Source organism: Bacillus rossius, chromosome 3 (assembly GCF_032445375.1).
Source record: "Bacillus rossius redtenbacheri isolate Brsri chromosome 3, Brsri_v3, whole genome shotgun sequence".
Taxonomy (NCBI): domain Eukaryota; kingdom Metazoa; phylum Arthropoda; class Insecta; order Phasmatodea; family Bacillidae; genus Bacillus; species Bacillus rossius.
In genome coordinates, this window is record NC_086332.1 from 95,508,781 (window position 1) to 95,526,825 (window position 18,045).

General features: G+C 41.4%; 1 protein-coding gene across 6 annotated transcripts in view; it reads left to right on the forward strand.

The window, feature by feature from the left end:
• Positions 1-18,045, forward strand: part of LOC134531045 (HSPB1-associated protein 1) — a 79,007-nt gene that overhangs the window by 39,486 nt on the left and 21,476 nt on the right. For all 6 annotated transcript variants that reach the window (XM_063366544.1, XM_063366547.1, XM_063366549.1 and 3 more), the window contains one exon: positions 118-231. In XM_063366544.1, coding sequence (XP_063222614.1) covers positions 118-231 — 114 coding nt within the window. The remainder of the gene's footprint in view (positions 1-117; positions 232-18,045) is intronic.

Here is an 18,045-nt window from a genome sequence, read left to right on the forward strand (position 1 = left end):
ACTTGCATGTGTGTCGCACTACATGTTATCAAACAGAAAATCGGCATAAAATGTGCTAACCATACACGGGTAAATCTGATACTGACAAATGACCGTTTCACTGTTGGCTGCCTGCAGGAAGACCTAGACGACAAGGCCAGGCTGGAAGAGGCGCTGGTGAGATTCATCGTGTCGCAGCTGTGCAAGGACCTCCCGGCTGCCGTCCACTCGTCTCTTCTCAATCCCAACGAGGTAACAGGCAACAAGCCATTCTGGAGACTGCGATTGGCTATTTAGTAGAAGCTAGTCAGTCCAGATAGAACTGTATTCAAATGCTGGCTCCATCATATGTATGCACCACATACTACTTAAGAAAATTCTATTTTTATGTTACAGAAGCTAGTGGGTTATCATAAAAAGATTAAGTAGGTGACTGGTTTTAAAGTTTTGAAGGTGAAAAATTTAACATTTTCTAAGGTGGCAGTTATAGACAGTTTTTGTTGTGGCCCTAACTGGTGAATGGCATTAGTGTTACATTTAAATTTTAGGCAGTTTTTATTTATTCTATATTTCAACAAAATATATCATAACCACAGTCTGAAAGTTTTATTAACATGTAGAGTTACCGCTGTATGGTTGGGACAGTGGAGAGACGGCTACTGTCGGATGTACAGTAAAAGTCTGTTATAACGTAAATTTATAACGGCGCCAAAAGTTTATGTTATAGCAAATTTTCATTATAACCAAAATTTAAAAAAAAATCTTATTTTTGTAGCATTTTTAAAATACAGTGAAATTTCGTTGTAGCGAATACGGTCTATAACATTAAGTCCGCTATAACGATAATTGCCATCGGCACCGTCAGTTTTGCATATGCTGCGTAGGATAAAAATTTCGGAAATAACGAATGCAGCGTGGGCTTATTTTCGCTATAGCTATAGATTACACACCTGTAATTTTGCTCTAAAACAATGAGAAAACATCTACAATTTCCTTAATACCGTATTCACTCGCGTAATGTCCGCCCTCGCATAATGTCCGCACCCTTTATTTATATATCCTTATATATATCCGTCTACGGCGGGCAACACAACTTTGGCCACCCCTAAAGGACGCAGTACGAATGGAAAGTTGACGGCTCTGTAAACAAAGCCGTGACCTTGAGCTGTCCTGAAAGGGTGGGGAAATTCGTTGAACTGAACAAAGCACGGTAACGGTAAACACAGCTGACAACACGCACGCAAGTTCAAGGCATGAGTTTCGCGTCGAGTTTTGTAGTGTAGAGTACAGAATGGGTAAATATAAATCCTTCACTGCGCGGTTTAAATTAAGAGTTCGTTATGCTGAAGAGCATGGGAACAGGGCTGCTGAAAGGGAGTTTGAAGTGCACGAAAAAAGTGTTCGTCAGTGGCGGAAAATAAAAGAACAGTTGCAGTCAACAAATGCAACACGGCGTGGATCAGTCTTGTTTTCTGTTGAGGTACGACACGCAGCGCAGCGTAAAAGAAACGTCAACTTTAATTAGTGTGTACCCTGTTTTACGTGTCGGGACAGAACAGAACCCCTCTTTGTTTACATTTGGTTGGAATCCCTCCCTTGTCCATTCTCACGCTCTAAATGTTTCCTTCCCCTTCCTCCTTCTCTACGTCACGAAGGCCATCAGATTTTCGGGAGGGGGGGGGGAGTACAGAGCGCAGCAGATGTAGAACTGGTGAGTCACTGCGCTGTTGCCAGCTCGCTGGTTCCCTACGCGCCGCACGTAAGGATATTGTACGGCTAAAATATTGCAGCCGTGTAGTTAATAGCCGTTTTAATCCATCACATATTAATCACATTAATAAGGCACACGTAACCACTTTTATTTCAGTGTAGCGCGTTTTTTTTTTTAATGTTCCGGCGGGTGCGAGACAGTTACCGGTGGCAATTACAGCAAAGTAAACATGGTCTAAGCCGGGTTGTTTGCAAGCGATCCCGCAGCAATATTCTTTTAAAATAGCTAGTGAAATCCAAATTGATTTTAGATATGTTTTGTGTTTTTTTAGTAATAATTAAGACACAAAATTTTGTATTTTGTATTTTTCCTCGCATAATGTCCGCACCCCATTTTTTTGGGCAAAAATGTGGTCAAATTACTGCGGACATTACGCGAGTGATTACGGTAAATGGAAAACAGCTTCCGGCAAACGAAACAACGCGCATGATGTGGCCGTCTTGGCAACATCGCACAAGGTGGGGCCCCACAGCGAGCATAGCTTGCCTCGTGGCGACGAAAGCAAGACAGGGCCCCGCTGCGAGCATTACTTATTTAGAATCACGCCAATTGTAGCCCGTAAATGATAGAGGTGTAAAAGTAAAGAAAAAAAGTGTACCCGTATGTATTCGTTACTATAACAATTACCGTATTTACTCGTGTATAGCGCGCCCTCGTGTATAGTGCGCACCACGATTTTTGCAACTAATTCCAAAGAAAAAAAAAATTGAAATTTTTTTTCCCCCATAAATAAATTTTACTAACATTTTGTGGTACCTGATTATTTAAATTGATGTGTGGTGATGCGTCAGGAAAATACATAAACTCTGCTGTCTAAACGGAAGATAATGAAGCGCTATATCGTCACAACTGGTACGTGGAAGGAAGGAAGGGAGGGAGGCGTGCCGCGCTACGTTGCTAAGCTGGCGCGGAGAACTTGATGACTCACCGGTGAGGAATGGAGGAAGCGAAGAAGTTGCCGGGGGGGGGGGGGGGGAACTGGTGACAACATTCTCTCTTTCTCTCTCTCTCTTTTTACTAGCTTCTGAGCTGGCTTTCTGTAAAGGGGGGAGGTCTAAAAATAAACAAGAGACCATGATGTGCGAGCTTGCGCGCGCGCGTGTGCGTGTGTGTGTGTGTGTGTGTGTGAAACAGAGGCCTTGTTGCTTGTGCGTATGTGTGGGGGCTGGCCAGAAACGTCACCCGGCAGTTAACGACTTCCACTCCTCCCCGCCTCCTCCCCCCAAAAATTTTTTTTCCCGTGTATAGCGCGCATCCTTATTTTTTTCCTTTACTTGAGGGGAAAAAAGGGCGCGCTATACACGAGTATATACGGTAGTACTCGTTACTATTGTATCGTTACATTATTCGTTACTTCTGATACCGCATAACATACTATGTTATGTTGCAGCAACGAATCGAGTCGTATTGCGTACGCGTACAGTATCACGTCGCGTAAATAAAAATAAATAGAATATAAACAATTAACAATATTTGATAATTAACAGTTTTTGTTAACCAAGAAACAATTAAATCTCAATAGAGCTGCTTTTTAATATTATCTCTTTTAAGATAAGAACAAAAACAAATGTGAAAATACGCGATAATAAAAAACAAAATCATACATATTTCTAATTTGTAAAAAATACTTTCTTACGTTGTTTCTGTTCCAATCTCAAACTTTGTCTACACACACAATACCTTTAATAAACAGTAAAAACCTTGGACGACGAATTTCCAAATTATACTTTACTTAATAAACAAACATCGTTCATTGTAACGTAAATTCATCGAATATGCGCGCGCATGCTAAAACATACGAAAAATGCGAGTAACGAGATGCAGCCGTGTGTAACGTTTCATTACTCGTTACTAGATGGCGCACCCGTTACTCAGTACCGAATACATACTGTTTGCTACAGCTCTAGTAAATGAGCATAACTCGTCTCACACTTGCATCGTAAGCGTGCGGGGAGTTGACGAACATGGAACTTGTCAAGCTCGTCTTTTCTAATCAGAACGAAGCGGCGTCTGAAGATGATGACAATAATGACGACAAACCAAGTGATGTTTCTGTTGCGTCGAAAACGTCAATGATGGAGGCACTTGACACAATCAGTCGTTTTTATTAGCATACAAATGCTACGACGAAAGATTTTATGAACTTCCAAGAGGTCCAGTCGTTTATTTTGTCCGAAAGTCTAGTGAAATCAAGACAAACGAAAATTGATTCGTTTTTAAAAAGGTGTTTTTTAATTTTGTGTTATTTTCCAAGGGTCTGTACGAGTGATTATTTTTGTGTTACTGACCATTTGTCGGAAAAATTATTTTATATAATTTGTATGGTTGTCCAACGTAATTAGAGGTTTTTAAATTTTTTTTGTATTCAAAACTCCGCAAATATGCACCCGATATCATCAGCTTAGCGCACATGTCTCCAGCAAACCAGCTGCGGTCAAAGCGACAGGAAGCGGCCAGCATGACCTTGCGTGACCCCGTCCGCCCGTCTCCATGTAAACAAACAGCTGTGCGCTTAGCCACAATGTGCATGACGGCCTTATCATGGCCACGTGGTCTCATATTTCGCAGTCGGCAAGTGCTGATATAGCTTAAAAATGTTATTTTAGTAAGTGTTATGTATATTTCCTTTACTTTTGTTGTGAATTTCCACAGTTAAAACGAGCGAGAAAATAATATGTATATTTAAAAAATGCTACAAAAATAAGATTTTTTTTTTAAATTTTGGCTGTAGCAAAAATTCGCTATAACTAGAGGCACTGGAAAATAGCGTTTATAATGGCTGTTTGTAGCATTTATATTTTGCCATATAGCATTTATATAGCTTTAATTTTAATAGACTAGAAAATTCTTACGTGATTCTATTATTCATTATTCGATTATTCCATATTTTCAAAACGGTTTTGAAAATTTTCTATATACACAATTCATGATGGTATAGCTGTCCATATAATATAAAATTGCCCCTTAATAACATGTAACATAAAAGTTTAAAAAATCACATTTGTTAAGTACACCTACATCAATTAAACACTGAAATTAAATATTTGCAACTGAGATGTTAAAATATCAATGCTAAAAACAGACAATGTTGTTCAAGTAAAAAACATAAGTGTCAAAAATCACTTTCACAAAGCCGAATGCGAATTTTCAAAAAATAATTTTCACAGAGTTCTTAAATAAAATGTAACTTTAGCAAACACACATGCCACTAACAAAAATTAAAAGACAGCATTGAGCATGTTTCAACAGTCTTTTCAGTCATGCTGGTTCTTCGATCTGTGACAATTAAATTATATTTGCTAAAAAACCATTCAACATCAACACTGGTTAATAACCTTAATTTTATTGTGAATAGCAGCGCAATATTTTAGTTTCACAGATTACCGTTTGTTTTTCGGGTTAGGAAATTAGGAAAACACTAGGCACGTTGAACAAATGAGCGACAAAAGCATAGAGCTACATTGCTGCTATCTTTTTTTTCCCGTTAAAGTGCTAACGAATTTGACTGAAGTAGTTTCGTAATTTTTTTTCTGTAGTTGCCAAATATAAGCTGCGTGTGTCGTAAACTTAAATTAATGCATTTTTATATTTTAGTTGTCATTTAACAGTAAATAATTTGATTTCTTGTGTTAATGTCACACACGCACGCACGCACACCTAGGCAAACATGGCCGCTTCAATGTTTTCACATTCTGTCCCGTGAAAATATTCATGCACGAAAATATATGTCTCTCTATATTAATCGTTTACATTTGTTTGGGTTGTACATTACGTTTGCCGTTAACAAAGTTTCCGCGCAAGCCTATGCGTATTTAAATTGTGTTTCGTGTTATTTACAAGATTCATAGAACGTGTTGATTGTTTACATGGCTTGCCATCGTCACCGTTTATTAGGTAATCTTGAAACACGGTAAGAAGATGCATAAAATAAAGAATGTTCTTTATTGTATGAGGTTAGGCCGTTAATAATAAGAAATGGTTTATTTAAAAATATATTAGGTAAACACAAAATTTACGGGAAATTTTAATATTACTTGAAATTTTAATAATTACTTCTAAAAACGGGATTGCAGCGTTTGTTCGTGGGTAAACCATTTTGTCGCTTTTATTCGCGCCTATATTGTTTTTACGATTTTCCAGTGCCTCTAGCTATAACATAAACTTTTGGCGCCGTTATAAATTTACGTTATAACGGACTTTTACTGTATATTATTTTCTCGCTTGTTTTTACTATGGAAATTCACAACAAAAGTAAAGGAAATATACATAACACTTACTAAAATAACATTTTTAAGCTATATCAGCACTTGCCGACTGCGAAATATGAGACCACGTGGCCATGATAAGGCCGTCATGCACATTGTGGCTAAGCGCACAGCTGTTTGTTTACATGGAGACGGGCGGACGGGGTCACGCAAGGTCATGCCGGCCGCTTCCTGTCGCTTTGACCGCAGCTGGTTTGCTGGAGACATGTGCGCTAAGCTGATGATATCGGGTGCATATTTGCGGAGTTTTGAATACTTACTAACAATACGTAAACTCAAAGATGTAGTGAAATTTATTTTAAAATTTGTCACATTATTACTCACGTTGACACCTATGAAAAATATCAAATACAAAAAAAAATTAAAAATATCTCTAATTACGTTGGACAACCATACAAATTATATAAAATAATTTTTCCGACAATTGGTCAGTAACACAAAAATAATCACTCGTACAGACCCTTGGAAAATAACACAAAATTAAAAATCACTTTTTAAAAAACGAATCAGTTTTCGTTTGCCTTGATTTCACTAGACTTTCGGACAAAATAAACGACTGGACCTCTTGGAAGTTCATCAAATCTTTCGTCGAAGCATTTGTGTGCTGATCAAAACGACTGATTGTATCAAGTGCCTCCATCATTGACGTTTTCGACGGAACAGATACGTCACTTGGTTCGTCGTCATTATTGTCATCATCTTCAGACGCCGCTTCGTTTTGATTAGAAGAGACGAGCTCGACAAGTTCCGTGTTCGTCAACTCCCCGTAACTACACCGTACACAACGCTTACGATGCAAGTGTGAGACGAGTTATGCTCATTTACGGACTATAGTCGGCGTGATTCTAAATAAGTAATGCTCGCAGTGGGGCCCTATCGCACTTGCTTTCGTTGCCGCGAGGCAAGCTATGCTCGCTGTGGGGCCCCACCTTGTGCGGTGTTGCCAAGACGGCCACATCATTCGCGTTGTTTCATTTGCCGGACGCGTGGAATTGTGCGAAGCTGTTTCTCATTTATTAAGGAAATTGTAGATGTTTTTTCATTGTTGTAGAGCAAAATTACAGGTGTGTAATCTATCGCTATAGCGAAAATGAGCCCATGCTGCATTTGTTATTACAGAAATATTTATCCTACGCAGCATATGCAAACTGACGGTGCCGATGGCAATTATCGTTATAGCGGACTTTACGTTATAGACCGTATTCGCTACAACGGACTTTCACTGTATATTATTATATTGTAAAAGAAAACTTTGCCCACTCCCTAAACTCATTTGTTGGTCTCTTGCAATACACCTATACCTTCCATTTCATTCTTGAAGATCTCGCTTTAAATTGGTCACCAGTATCACTACAGTAGGACCCTGCTACAATGTTTTTCAAGGGGGCATAAGGGAATAAAACATTATATGCAGGGAATATGAAATTAGTAGTTTTCAGTTTTTGTACTTTTTGCCAATGGACTCATCAAGCTATGTAAATGATCCTCAAATAGCTTAACAAAGTCAGCAATTTTTCAACTTTTTTGAGTTTCCAGCTTCTTTTTTATTTGTCTTTAAAGACACACTGCCACATTTTTTAAAAATCATTTCACAAATCGTGATAATGATGTTTAGAGTGGGAATGCATATTTTTAATTACTTTGTCACTTGAAAATGTGTAATTTTGGGATTTATATTTATGAGTTAAATAAATTAAACTCTTTATCAGCAATAGAAAACATTTTTTTTGCTATTGCCAAATAGTTGGCAAACTAAAATATTTTATAACTACAAATGTACATTGAAAACTTAATAGAATGGCAAGGAATGAAAGGATATTTTTTTCATGACAAGGGTGCAAGCAGACATGTAACAGCGAACATTATGTACCTTCGATATATCAATTACTCAATGTTAGCGAGCACTAATGTGTAGTGTTAGTGTTTTGGCACACTTACATTTTGTTTTTACTAGTGTTGGGCCGATTCCTAAAATATACCGATTCCGATTCCATTTTCGATTCTTAAATTAAAGGGTCGATTCTTCGATCCAATTCCGATTCCTTAATTTTTAGCTGACAATGTTCAACAGAGTAATATACTCAGAAAAAAAAAGGTTGTTTATGATTTAAAAAATATAATTGCATAATTATATATAATATATATATATTATTGATATAATTGTGTTTCATTTTCTGTGCAGAAATTAACATTATATACAGCTTATATAATGTTAAAAAGTATGTTCATTACCATCAAGTTATGCTACCTTGAATTTCTAGCACAATTTGGCCTTTTAACCTTGCATATAGTTAGACGAAACATGTGTTCAAACACTGCCAATAATCAAAGATGTCTTATTACGTATTATGTAAATAATGTTATAACTTAACCAACTTTTGATACCTTACATTATCAACTCAATTAATTAATTGTAAAAAAAGAGGTTTGTAAGTTTAGGTTAAGAATTTTATTTTCAAGCGCAAGTAAATAATGATCCAAATAAAATGACAATATAACCTCGTTGATACATATTTCAAGGGACCATCTCACTTGGTGAAAAGAATAAATCCATCCAGTCTTGCAGTTCTTCACAACCGTAAAGAGAAAATAAATTTTCGGTTCTTGACTAAGAACATTCTGTGCATGTTTAGCATCTCAAAATGTCCACATTTTATGGTGAGATTTTCTTACACAAAATAATTAAACTCTTAAAAAAATCGCGTGTTAACATTTAATTCATTTCAAAAATTTATCGGAAACAATTCTGTTATACACAACTACTTTCAAAAGATTTTTATGTTTGGTAATAAAAATTTACGAACGTTTCAGCAGCAATGTTTGGAAATTCAGATTAGCCAACTGCCTTTCCAAAATATATCTAATGTAAAAAGAGCATCGCTGAACACGCACAAGAACGCCGATTTACAGCAATTTGGTTATGTTGTGTGCTGTAACACACTAATAATAATATGACGACAGACAACTGTTATGCTGGATTGGAGTGACCCAAACGTAAATGAACACCTCGTTTGTTTACAAACACAGGACTGACTGAATGGTAGATGATATTTGTCAATACACGAGTGCCTAACATTACTTGGCCCTGTTTGCCATAACTTTAAAATATTATCAAGGAGACTAACCTGTAATACAAATAAACAATATATGATTTTCAAAGAAATTTTAATAATATTGATGAATTTGAGGCAAAACAATAACATAAAATTAGACTTATACTTGACAATGGCTAAAGTTCTCTGAGACACAATGTGACTAGCAAAAATAAGAATGTTATTGAAACTGCAGGACGTTACGAAGGGCACCCGGCTCGACAACAGTCCATTTCACGTTCAGTCTCTATTGTTGGTATCCGACACAACACGCAGATGCCGCCTACACATTCAATAAGGGTGGGGTTTGCTCCGGGCTAAACTCTGTCGGTAGGCTATTTCTACCCCCAGGACCTCTGGGGGGACCGCGGACAGTTACTATTAGGAGGCACAGTCTCTGCTATAACGTCTCGTAGCTGGAATCACCGTGTAGGATGAGGGAAATTTTGCAGTCCAACAATGCGCTGGCGCCGACTCAAGGCGACCGCGCCTTACCTTGAGAATGCTGCGCTGGCTCCACGGTCTCCAGACTGCGTGAAGGCTGTCCCAGGAAGTGCGTTGAGATGCACCAGTAGGCACCCCACACTTTTAGTCACCAGAGCACTCACACAGGCGAAGTTCCGGCGCGCACGAAGTCGTTTCCCGGACCGCGGACGCGTTGATGAATTCGATAATTACCGTCCCAAATGTTGATAATACCGAACGTTCAACTTCAAATCGCGATTCCGCAGCCCGGAATCGCGGGTAGCGAAAATTTCTTAAGCGGAGCGATACGTGCTCCGACTCAGTGCAGCGGACCGACTCCCCGAGAAATCGCCAGGAGGCTCTTTTATACTTCCGCCGAGCGTCCCCAGCGGCCTCTCCTATTGGCTCATTTTTAAGTTCAGTCGGTTGCCGATTGCCGCTAATTCTCCTGGCGCTGGCGCGCATGCGCCGTCACAATAGCACTTCAAAAGTCGAATATTTACCATTGCCACAGACCATTGTTGACTAGGTCCCTTCAAACACAGTTTATATTTAATTAAATAAGCCATATTGACAATGTATATTTATATGTGGGCCGTGTATCGGTACACATTTGCGGCTTCCTGTTGCAATTTAAACTTACGGTCCACTGTCTCACCAAGGAAGTTTTAAGTGTTAACAGTATCATACACAGTTCCACACAACACTTATCTGAGAGAAGGTGGTGAAATTGCCGAAACCCAGTGGCACACGACGAACCAGAGTAAGGGATGGCAGCAACCTCCATCAGGGTTTGGAGTGACGGTATGAACAGCCCGCCAACAGCTGGTGTTGGGGCCTCCAGATGACAGCTGCTACGCCCGGTACAGGATCCAGGGCGTTCTGTGTCTCGTGGCAGCGACAGCTCCCGCTGGACACCGAAGCCGGGGAAGGACTGCCCCTTTCTGCCGCAAGCTGCTCCTTGACACACTACCAGTCCAGTAGCAGGACATGTTGACCAACGTTCACCAAACTCATGGATAAATTCACTCAAAGTTCATGACGAAGGTGCCATTATTCTCTTGCTCACTCTTCTGTTCTTAATGTTCTAGTCACATTAAGCCTTTTCTAATTTGCCAGTAATAAGAAAAAATAAATAAATTGCCTTCCTCTGAACATGGTCTCTGTATACATAACGATTAACCACAATCATAAAAATTATTAATGAAATTGAGTACAGAACCTACAGCTATTACAAGAAAACTTTGCTAGGTATAAATTTACCTGCCTATAGTCTCCATCTCAAATCATAACTTTACTGTACTAAACTCTCATCACTAATTTAAACCTTATACAAAAGTTTACAATATAAAATAACACATAATATTTGGGTAATAAATACAAAATATTTACATGGCCTGTCTGGCGAAACAAATTAACATTTACCCAACATAAAACATAAAATAATCATTAAAGTTTACCTATGTTTACACATAATTCAATTCACAAAACAACTGACTGCTACCCTAGACATTAAATACAAACAAAAAATCCTCGTGTATTGACTTCAAGTGAATGAAATGTCATGGGGAGTCACGTGGTCACGAAGCAAAATTCGCTCTCCCGCGAACGTAAACAAAAGAGGGGAACGGGCAGGAGAGGAGAAATATCCTTTGTCCTGCTCCACCCAGGCGAAAGCCAATGAGCGCGCGGAAGGGGGGGAGAAAACACGTCCCACTTCCCCTCGCGCGGCGAACAGCTGAGGCTAATCGCCTCCCAGACATGCCGGCCACAGCTCGGCACGTAATCCACCAACGGGAAAAACGGAGTTCACTACGCTACGACACAACTCTGAGCTACAACAGAAATGACCACTCACGGGCCACAGAAAACAAATCTCCCGGAGCGTTTCTCACGCTACACAGAGAGAAACACAAGGAAAAGCAAACACAAACGAAGCTGGGCTGGAACACAAAAAAAAACAAACAACGTAGGCACACAACCAAACGTACAGCACTACAGACGAAGTAGAAAACAAACAACATTAGAAGGGGTAACACATGCTAACTACACGTAGCACTTATACAGAGACTAAAATCAGGTAAACACAACACTTATGACACACGGTGTTAAAACTTGCTGGCGCTGAAAATGCATTCTTTTTCCTCACTTTTATTACAATGTAATAGGTGGGGGCCTATTAGGGATTGAAGGAAGACCAGAACCTGGCTAGGACTGCGGATTACGTGATTGGAGCAGTTGGGTAATCAAGGTAAAAGGTTTCAGGTACACAGACATTTTATTCAATTTCAATATTAATTCATAATCAATATTACGTTAATATTCAGATACAGTTACGTTTAACGCAAGAACAAATTCAATATTAATACATAATAATATTACGTTAACATTTCTGACAAAACGAGTTAGTTGACAATTATAATTTACATGGGTAAGCCGGCTACACGGTGATCCAATCAACGATAGTCAAAAAGGGACATAATTTCCTTGTCTGAAGTTATATTACAAAAAAAGTTACATTTACAAAACTACTGCAAAGTGCAGGTACACGAAAGAAAGAAGTTACATTATTCTTTGAAAAGCAGTACCAAACAAATACGTGCGACGACGTCTCAGGGGGAGACAGGTAGAAACAGAAAAACGGAAGCGAAGGTTAAGTAAAATTTACATAAAGCAGAAATCCAAACAATTTTTGATGGTGGTGGCCGAAAAGGAATTTAGACAGAACAAATTTAAACAATACTGATTCTACATTAGGGTGAGGGCCACCGCCTCACTGACGACTCGATTCAACTTACATTTCTCCCCTGAGGTCGCACACGCACGAAGACTAAGTCGAAGCTCTCGGACTACATGCTAGTGAAATTAACAACTGGTCAGCTACTGCTGACAACCAAGCCTCACAAAGGCTACCAGTAGAAGAAGACCCTCAACATGTCTGCAGCAGATTTTATAAACTCGCGCCGCAGCGCGCGCATGCGCATATTGAAAGGGTGGGGGAAACGAGTACAAATTGAACAAACACTAGGAGGGGGAGAAAAGGAGGGAGAAGGATGAGGGGAGCGAAGTGCCGGAGGCCCGCGATGACGCGCGCAGTTCGAATGTAGCGGACCTAAACGCTACAACTCCCCTGCCCTTAAACCACGGTACCCGCCGCCCTTTTCCATCTTCTCCATCTTCATAATGTTACTGTAATGTAATGATAATGTTTATTTTCATGACGAACACAATTTCAACTGTCAGTCTAAGTCTAAACATACAAAGTTTACACGCCGTATATAATGGCCAAAGATTCTTGAAGTATTACATAGGTCTAGTACAACGACCAAAGGGAGCATCTTCAGCGCTGAAGACTTTTCTTGATCTTGAGGGACGTCCCAGGAAAGTTCATTTTTGTTTCAAATTGTAGCAACGAGCTCCACAGCTCGTATGTCGACACACAGACGCAAGTTCGGACGTAACCGCTGCAGGCGTCCCCACAACAGCTGACGCCGATGGCGCCTGGCAGGGTAGACTTCACCTCGCTCCCCTGTCGAGCGGGTTGCATGCTCACAGGGGACGAGGGCTTCCAGGTGTCATCGCGTGCATCGTGCAGGCTCGCATGCGGCATGCATCACGGCTCCAGGCTGGCGGGACAAGTCTCACGCCAACACGCCGGCACACCAGCACGGCAGAGCAGCCGGCCGCTCGCTCACTGAGGGGCAGCATCCATCAACCGCGGCGACTTAGAGCGCCTCGGGGCGAGCCAGGGAAGAGCCGCACAGCATCATGCTGATGCGGAACTCCAAATGACGGAGTCGCATGGACGCATCCACGGACTCGGACAGCGAAAGAGGCGGGCGGCCTCGTAGACGCAGCAAATAGCGGGCGGGCACCAGTGACCACGACGGAGCGGGCAGGCGGAGGAGCCTCAGGTCCGTAGCTGCGCCAATCCTCTTGAGGGCACCGGCATCCGCGACGAGGAAGGAGGGGGGAGGAACGATAACTAAACCAAACTGAAAAAAAAGAAACACAAAACCAGACGCGCACGCCATAACAGCAAACCCTTTAATTAAGTATTAAACTTTTTCAATTGCCACACATGGGCCTTTCTAAATTTTTTAGATCCAGACGCACTGTGCAACAACACAGTATTCTCACTAAGAAATTTATTAATAACAAAGGGTCCCACAAATGGTGGGATTAATTTAACATTAATGTTGTCAGCCTTCTTAGGCAGTATAAAATTCTTTACCAAGACCAACTGTCCAACAGAAAAATCATGAGGCCTCCGGGAAGCATTATATGAATTTGCAACAGCTCGACGAGCCTTCGTGAGATTGCATGCCACACTATCCAGGACGGCCTCCAGTGACTCGTCATCCGAGGCAGCCTCCAGGGGCGGCAGTCCCCACAGGTTAAGGAGAGGGTGGGTAAGCTCCCTACCTAGAAACGGAATTGAAGGTGGGAACCGGGTAGCGGAATGCACAGCAGAATTAAGGCCCACGTTTATAAAATCAAGATCGCTGTCCCATAGCGACTGATCATCCCTGTAGAAAGCAGTAAGAATGCTCTTAAGCACTTTATTGACTCACTCGGATTGGTCTCCCTGGGGACAGTAAGGACTACTGTAAATAGGCTTAATGGCCCATTGAAAACACATGTCTTTGAACAGTACAGAGCGGAAATAACGTGCGTTATCACACGTGATCATGGCTGGAGCACCAAAAAATTTCCATACCTGATCTCTTAAGGCTTTAACAATACTGTTTGCTTTCATGTTCTTTAAGGGGATTAGCAACACAAATTTCGAAAAAATGTCCAGAATAACCAAAATACAATTGTTACCTTTTTTAGAACGTGTTAAAGGACCAAAAATGTCAATGTGAAGCACATGCCAGGGGGCAACAGGAGCATCAGCACAATACAAGCCGACTTTGGCACACTGCGGCGGTTTCGAGACTTGACAATCTCGACAAGTTCGCACGTGTTTTTGTACATCACCTCGCAATTCAGGCCAAGCTAAATGTGCACTAATTCGACGGAACGTTTTGTCGATGCCCAAATGTGCACCCAATAAGGAATCGTGAAAATACTTTAGAACCATAGGGCGTAGGGATGCAGGCACAACAGCCTTCCTTTGTCTACCAGTTGTCCCGGTATAATAAACAACACCCTGTTCCTCAACATATGGCACGGCTTTACCGGCACTCAAATCCTTCCTGATTTGAACACACAAAGGATCCTCTTGTTGACACTGACGAATGCTAAGAAATGATTCCGGAAATATTTTGCAAACAGCTGCACATATCGGCTGTGTTTCATCCGCGGACGAAACACAAGTCGCAAATTCATCGGGCGAAAACATTCGCGAAAGCGCATCTGCCACAACGTCGTCACTACCCTTAATATGATGTAGTTTGAATCTGAAGCGGGACAGTCTTAACACCCAGCGCCCTAGTTTACCGAGCTGATTCGGATGGTTAAACAGCCAACTAAGCGCTTGATTGTCCGTAAAAAGATCGAACTCGTGACAATCGAGATATGACGCAAATTTCTCGACGCCAAACAAACATGCTAAGGCTTCCTTTTCATAGGTACCCAGACGTCAGTAAGTGTTCTACTGGCATAGGCAATAGGGCGCAACCTATCGTTTTCAATATGCCCCAATACAGCACCTACCGTGATGCTTGACGCATCTACCTGGAGGGCGAACCTACGTTGAAAATCGGGTAGAACCAAGACGGGGGGAAGAGATTAAGGCCTTAAGACTGTCAAAGGCCTTCCGTTGAGCGTCGCCCCACTCAAAAACAACATTCTTTTTACGTAAATTATTAAGCGGACCACATACTGCGGCGTAATCGGGGATGAAACGAGAATAATATCCCGTCATGCCGAGAAATCTCTGAACTCCTCTGACATTCCTAGGAGGAGGAAAGTTTACGATGGGGGAAACTTTATCGGGATCCATTATGAGTTTGCCTTGTGAAATAATGTAGCCTAAAAATTTTACGTAATCTTTTCCCAGATGAATTTTGTCGGGATTAACTGTCAAGTTAGCGGCTCTGAGACGATCAAACACCTGACACAAATGTTGTTTGTGCTGTTCCAGGTTATCACTGTAGACGATAATATCGTCGATGTAATTGAAGACTGATTTAAATTTTAAGTCACCTAGAATATGATCTAGCACTCGGCTCATAGCCTGGCTACCAAAAGACACACCCATAGGCACACGATTAAATTGAAATTGCCCCCACGGGGTAGAAAATGCAGTATATTTATGACAGTCAGGATGCAACAAACATTGGTGGAAACTAGCATTTAGATCAATGACGGAAAATATTGCGGCTTTCCCTAAATGTTGAAGGGCGCTCTCTACGGTCGGCAACTCGTAGCTGTCCTCCTTAATTTTGTCATTCAGTTCCTTGTAATTGTGTACCAGCCGGAATTCCCCCGCTTCCTTTTTAGGGACTAAAAAGGAAGGCGAACAGAAATCGGAAACAGACGGAGCAATATCTCCTGCTTCTAGGAGTCTATCGATAATGTTTTTCAACTTTTGCAATTTAGGAGGAGAAATTTTATGTCCTTTAGCCCTAACAGGAGTCGTGTCCTTTAAATAAAATTTATAGGGCATGACGTCACACCTGCCTATCCGGTTGTTAATTACGTCAGAATACCTGTTCCTGACGTCAGCAATGACCGCGTCCCTACTAATGACGTCAGACTTGTCGGCACACGACATGACGATAGGAGCGGAATCATGATGAATAAGTTTAATTTTACGTTCAGGATGAAAACCAAAAATCAGTTCCCTGGTTCGCGACGTCTAACAAACATCGCGTCTTTCCCAGAAAATCTAAACCTAGAATAAGCGGGTGACATAACCCGGGAACAACATTAAAGTGCCAGTTCCAAGAGAAACCCGCGATCTTAATGTGCATTTCAACTTCGACGTCTGACGTAACAATTACGCCGTTGGCTACACAAATTTTCACGTCAGAGCCGGTACAAACACGGCTTAACAAATACGGATGTTTGATGCAACATGCATCAAACAATTCGGAACTAATCAAGGAACGGGTAGCACCGGAATCAATTAAGGCCGGAATATTATTTCCAAACAGACGAACGTGTACAAAATTATTGTACGAGTAATGAGCGGCTTTCCTCAAGCGACGACCGTGGCGACCACTCGCACGCCCGGTCAAGGCCCGTTTCCCGGACAATGATTTCTGTAATGCCCAGTGCGCTTACAACGAAAGCATGTTCACTGCTCACGGCTCACAGCGGGCTGCGTGCACTCAGACACCGCGTGGCCATAAGTACAGCAGTTGGCACACCTGGGACGGTTGGAGGACGGGCCGGGCGCATTAGCCAACTCATGACGTCTGCCGGCGGCAAAACTCGCCCCGACAGAGGGATCACTTACACTAGCCGCACACTCAACGGGCCGCGATGCGCGCACCGCGCGAGCGGGTACGGTGTTGACTTGAGACGTAAACTGAACATTAGGAGAATTGAATTTAGAATTAGAATTAGAATTAGAAACATGAACAGAACTACCTGGAGAGGCCTTGGAGTGAAAATTCTCGTGATATTGTTTGACAGCTAGCAATCTATTTTCCACTTCTGCGCTCCACTTACGGAGAGTACTCAGATTGGAGGGAGGGCTAAGCATGGCGCTATGCTGTAACACTAGCGGAGACACGTTGCTAACAATAGATTGCGTTAATTCCTTTTCAGGGAGGTTCAACTCCAGTACCTCAGCATAGGCCGCAACAGAATTAATGAATTGCAACAAAGGCTCCTCAGGCCTCTGAAACCTGAATACAAGTTCACGTTTACACGTTTCAAACACACGAGGCGGACAGGCAAACTGTAGCACAGACGTCTTGAACTGTGCAAAGGTCTGATTCTGATTCATGACGTCAGTGAGCAGTGGCAAAAATGCCGGCCCACACAGGCTCAGGAGAGCTTTCAAAAACTCCGACTCACTGACTAACTTTAAACCAGCTAAACGTGCCGCGGCACTCAGAAAATCAAGAACCGCACGCGGTTCACAACTATCAAGACGGAGTCCCCATGGTGCATGAAAAATAGAACAGAAACACGTAAGTACACACAGTCCTAGAGCAGAGTTGCGCAGTTGTAATAGGTGGGGGCCTATTAGGGATTGAAGGAAGACCAGAACCTGGCTAGGACTGCGGATTACGTGATTGGAGCAGTTGGGTAATCAAGGTAAAAGGTTTCAGGTACACAGACATTTTATTCAATTTCAATATTAATTCATAATCAATATTACGTTAATATTCAGATACAGTTACGTTTAACGCAAGAACAAATTCAATATTAATACATAATAATATTACGTTAACATTTCTGACAAAACGAGTTAGTTGACAATTATAATTTACATGGGTAAGCCGGCTACACGGTGATCCAATCAACGATAGTCAAAAAGGGACATAATTTCCTTGTCTGAAGTTATATT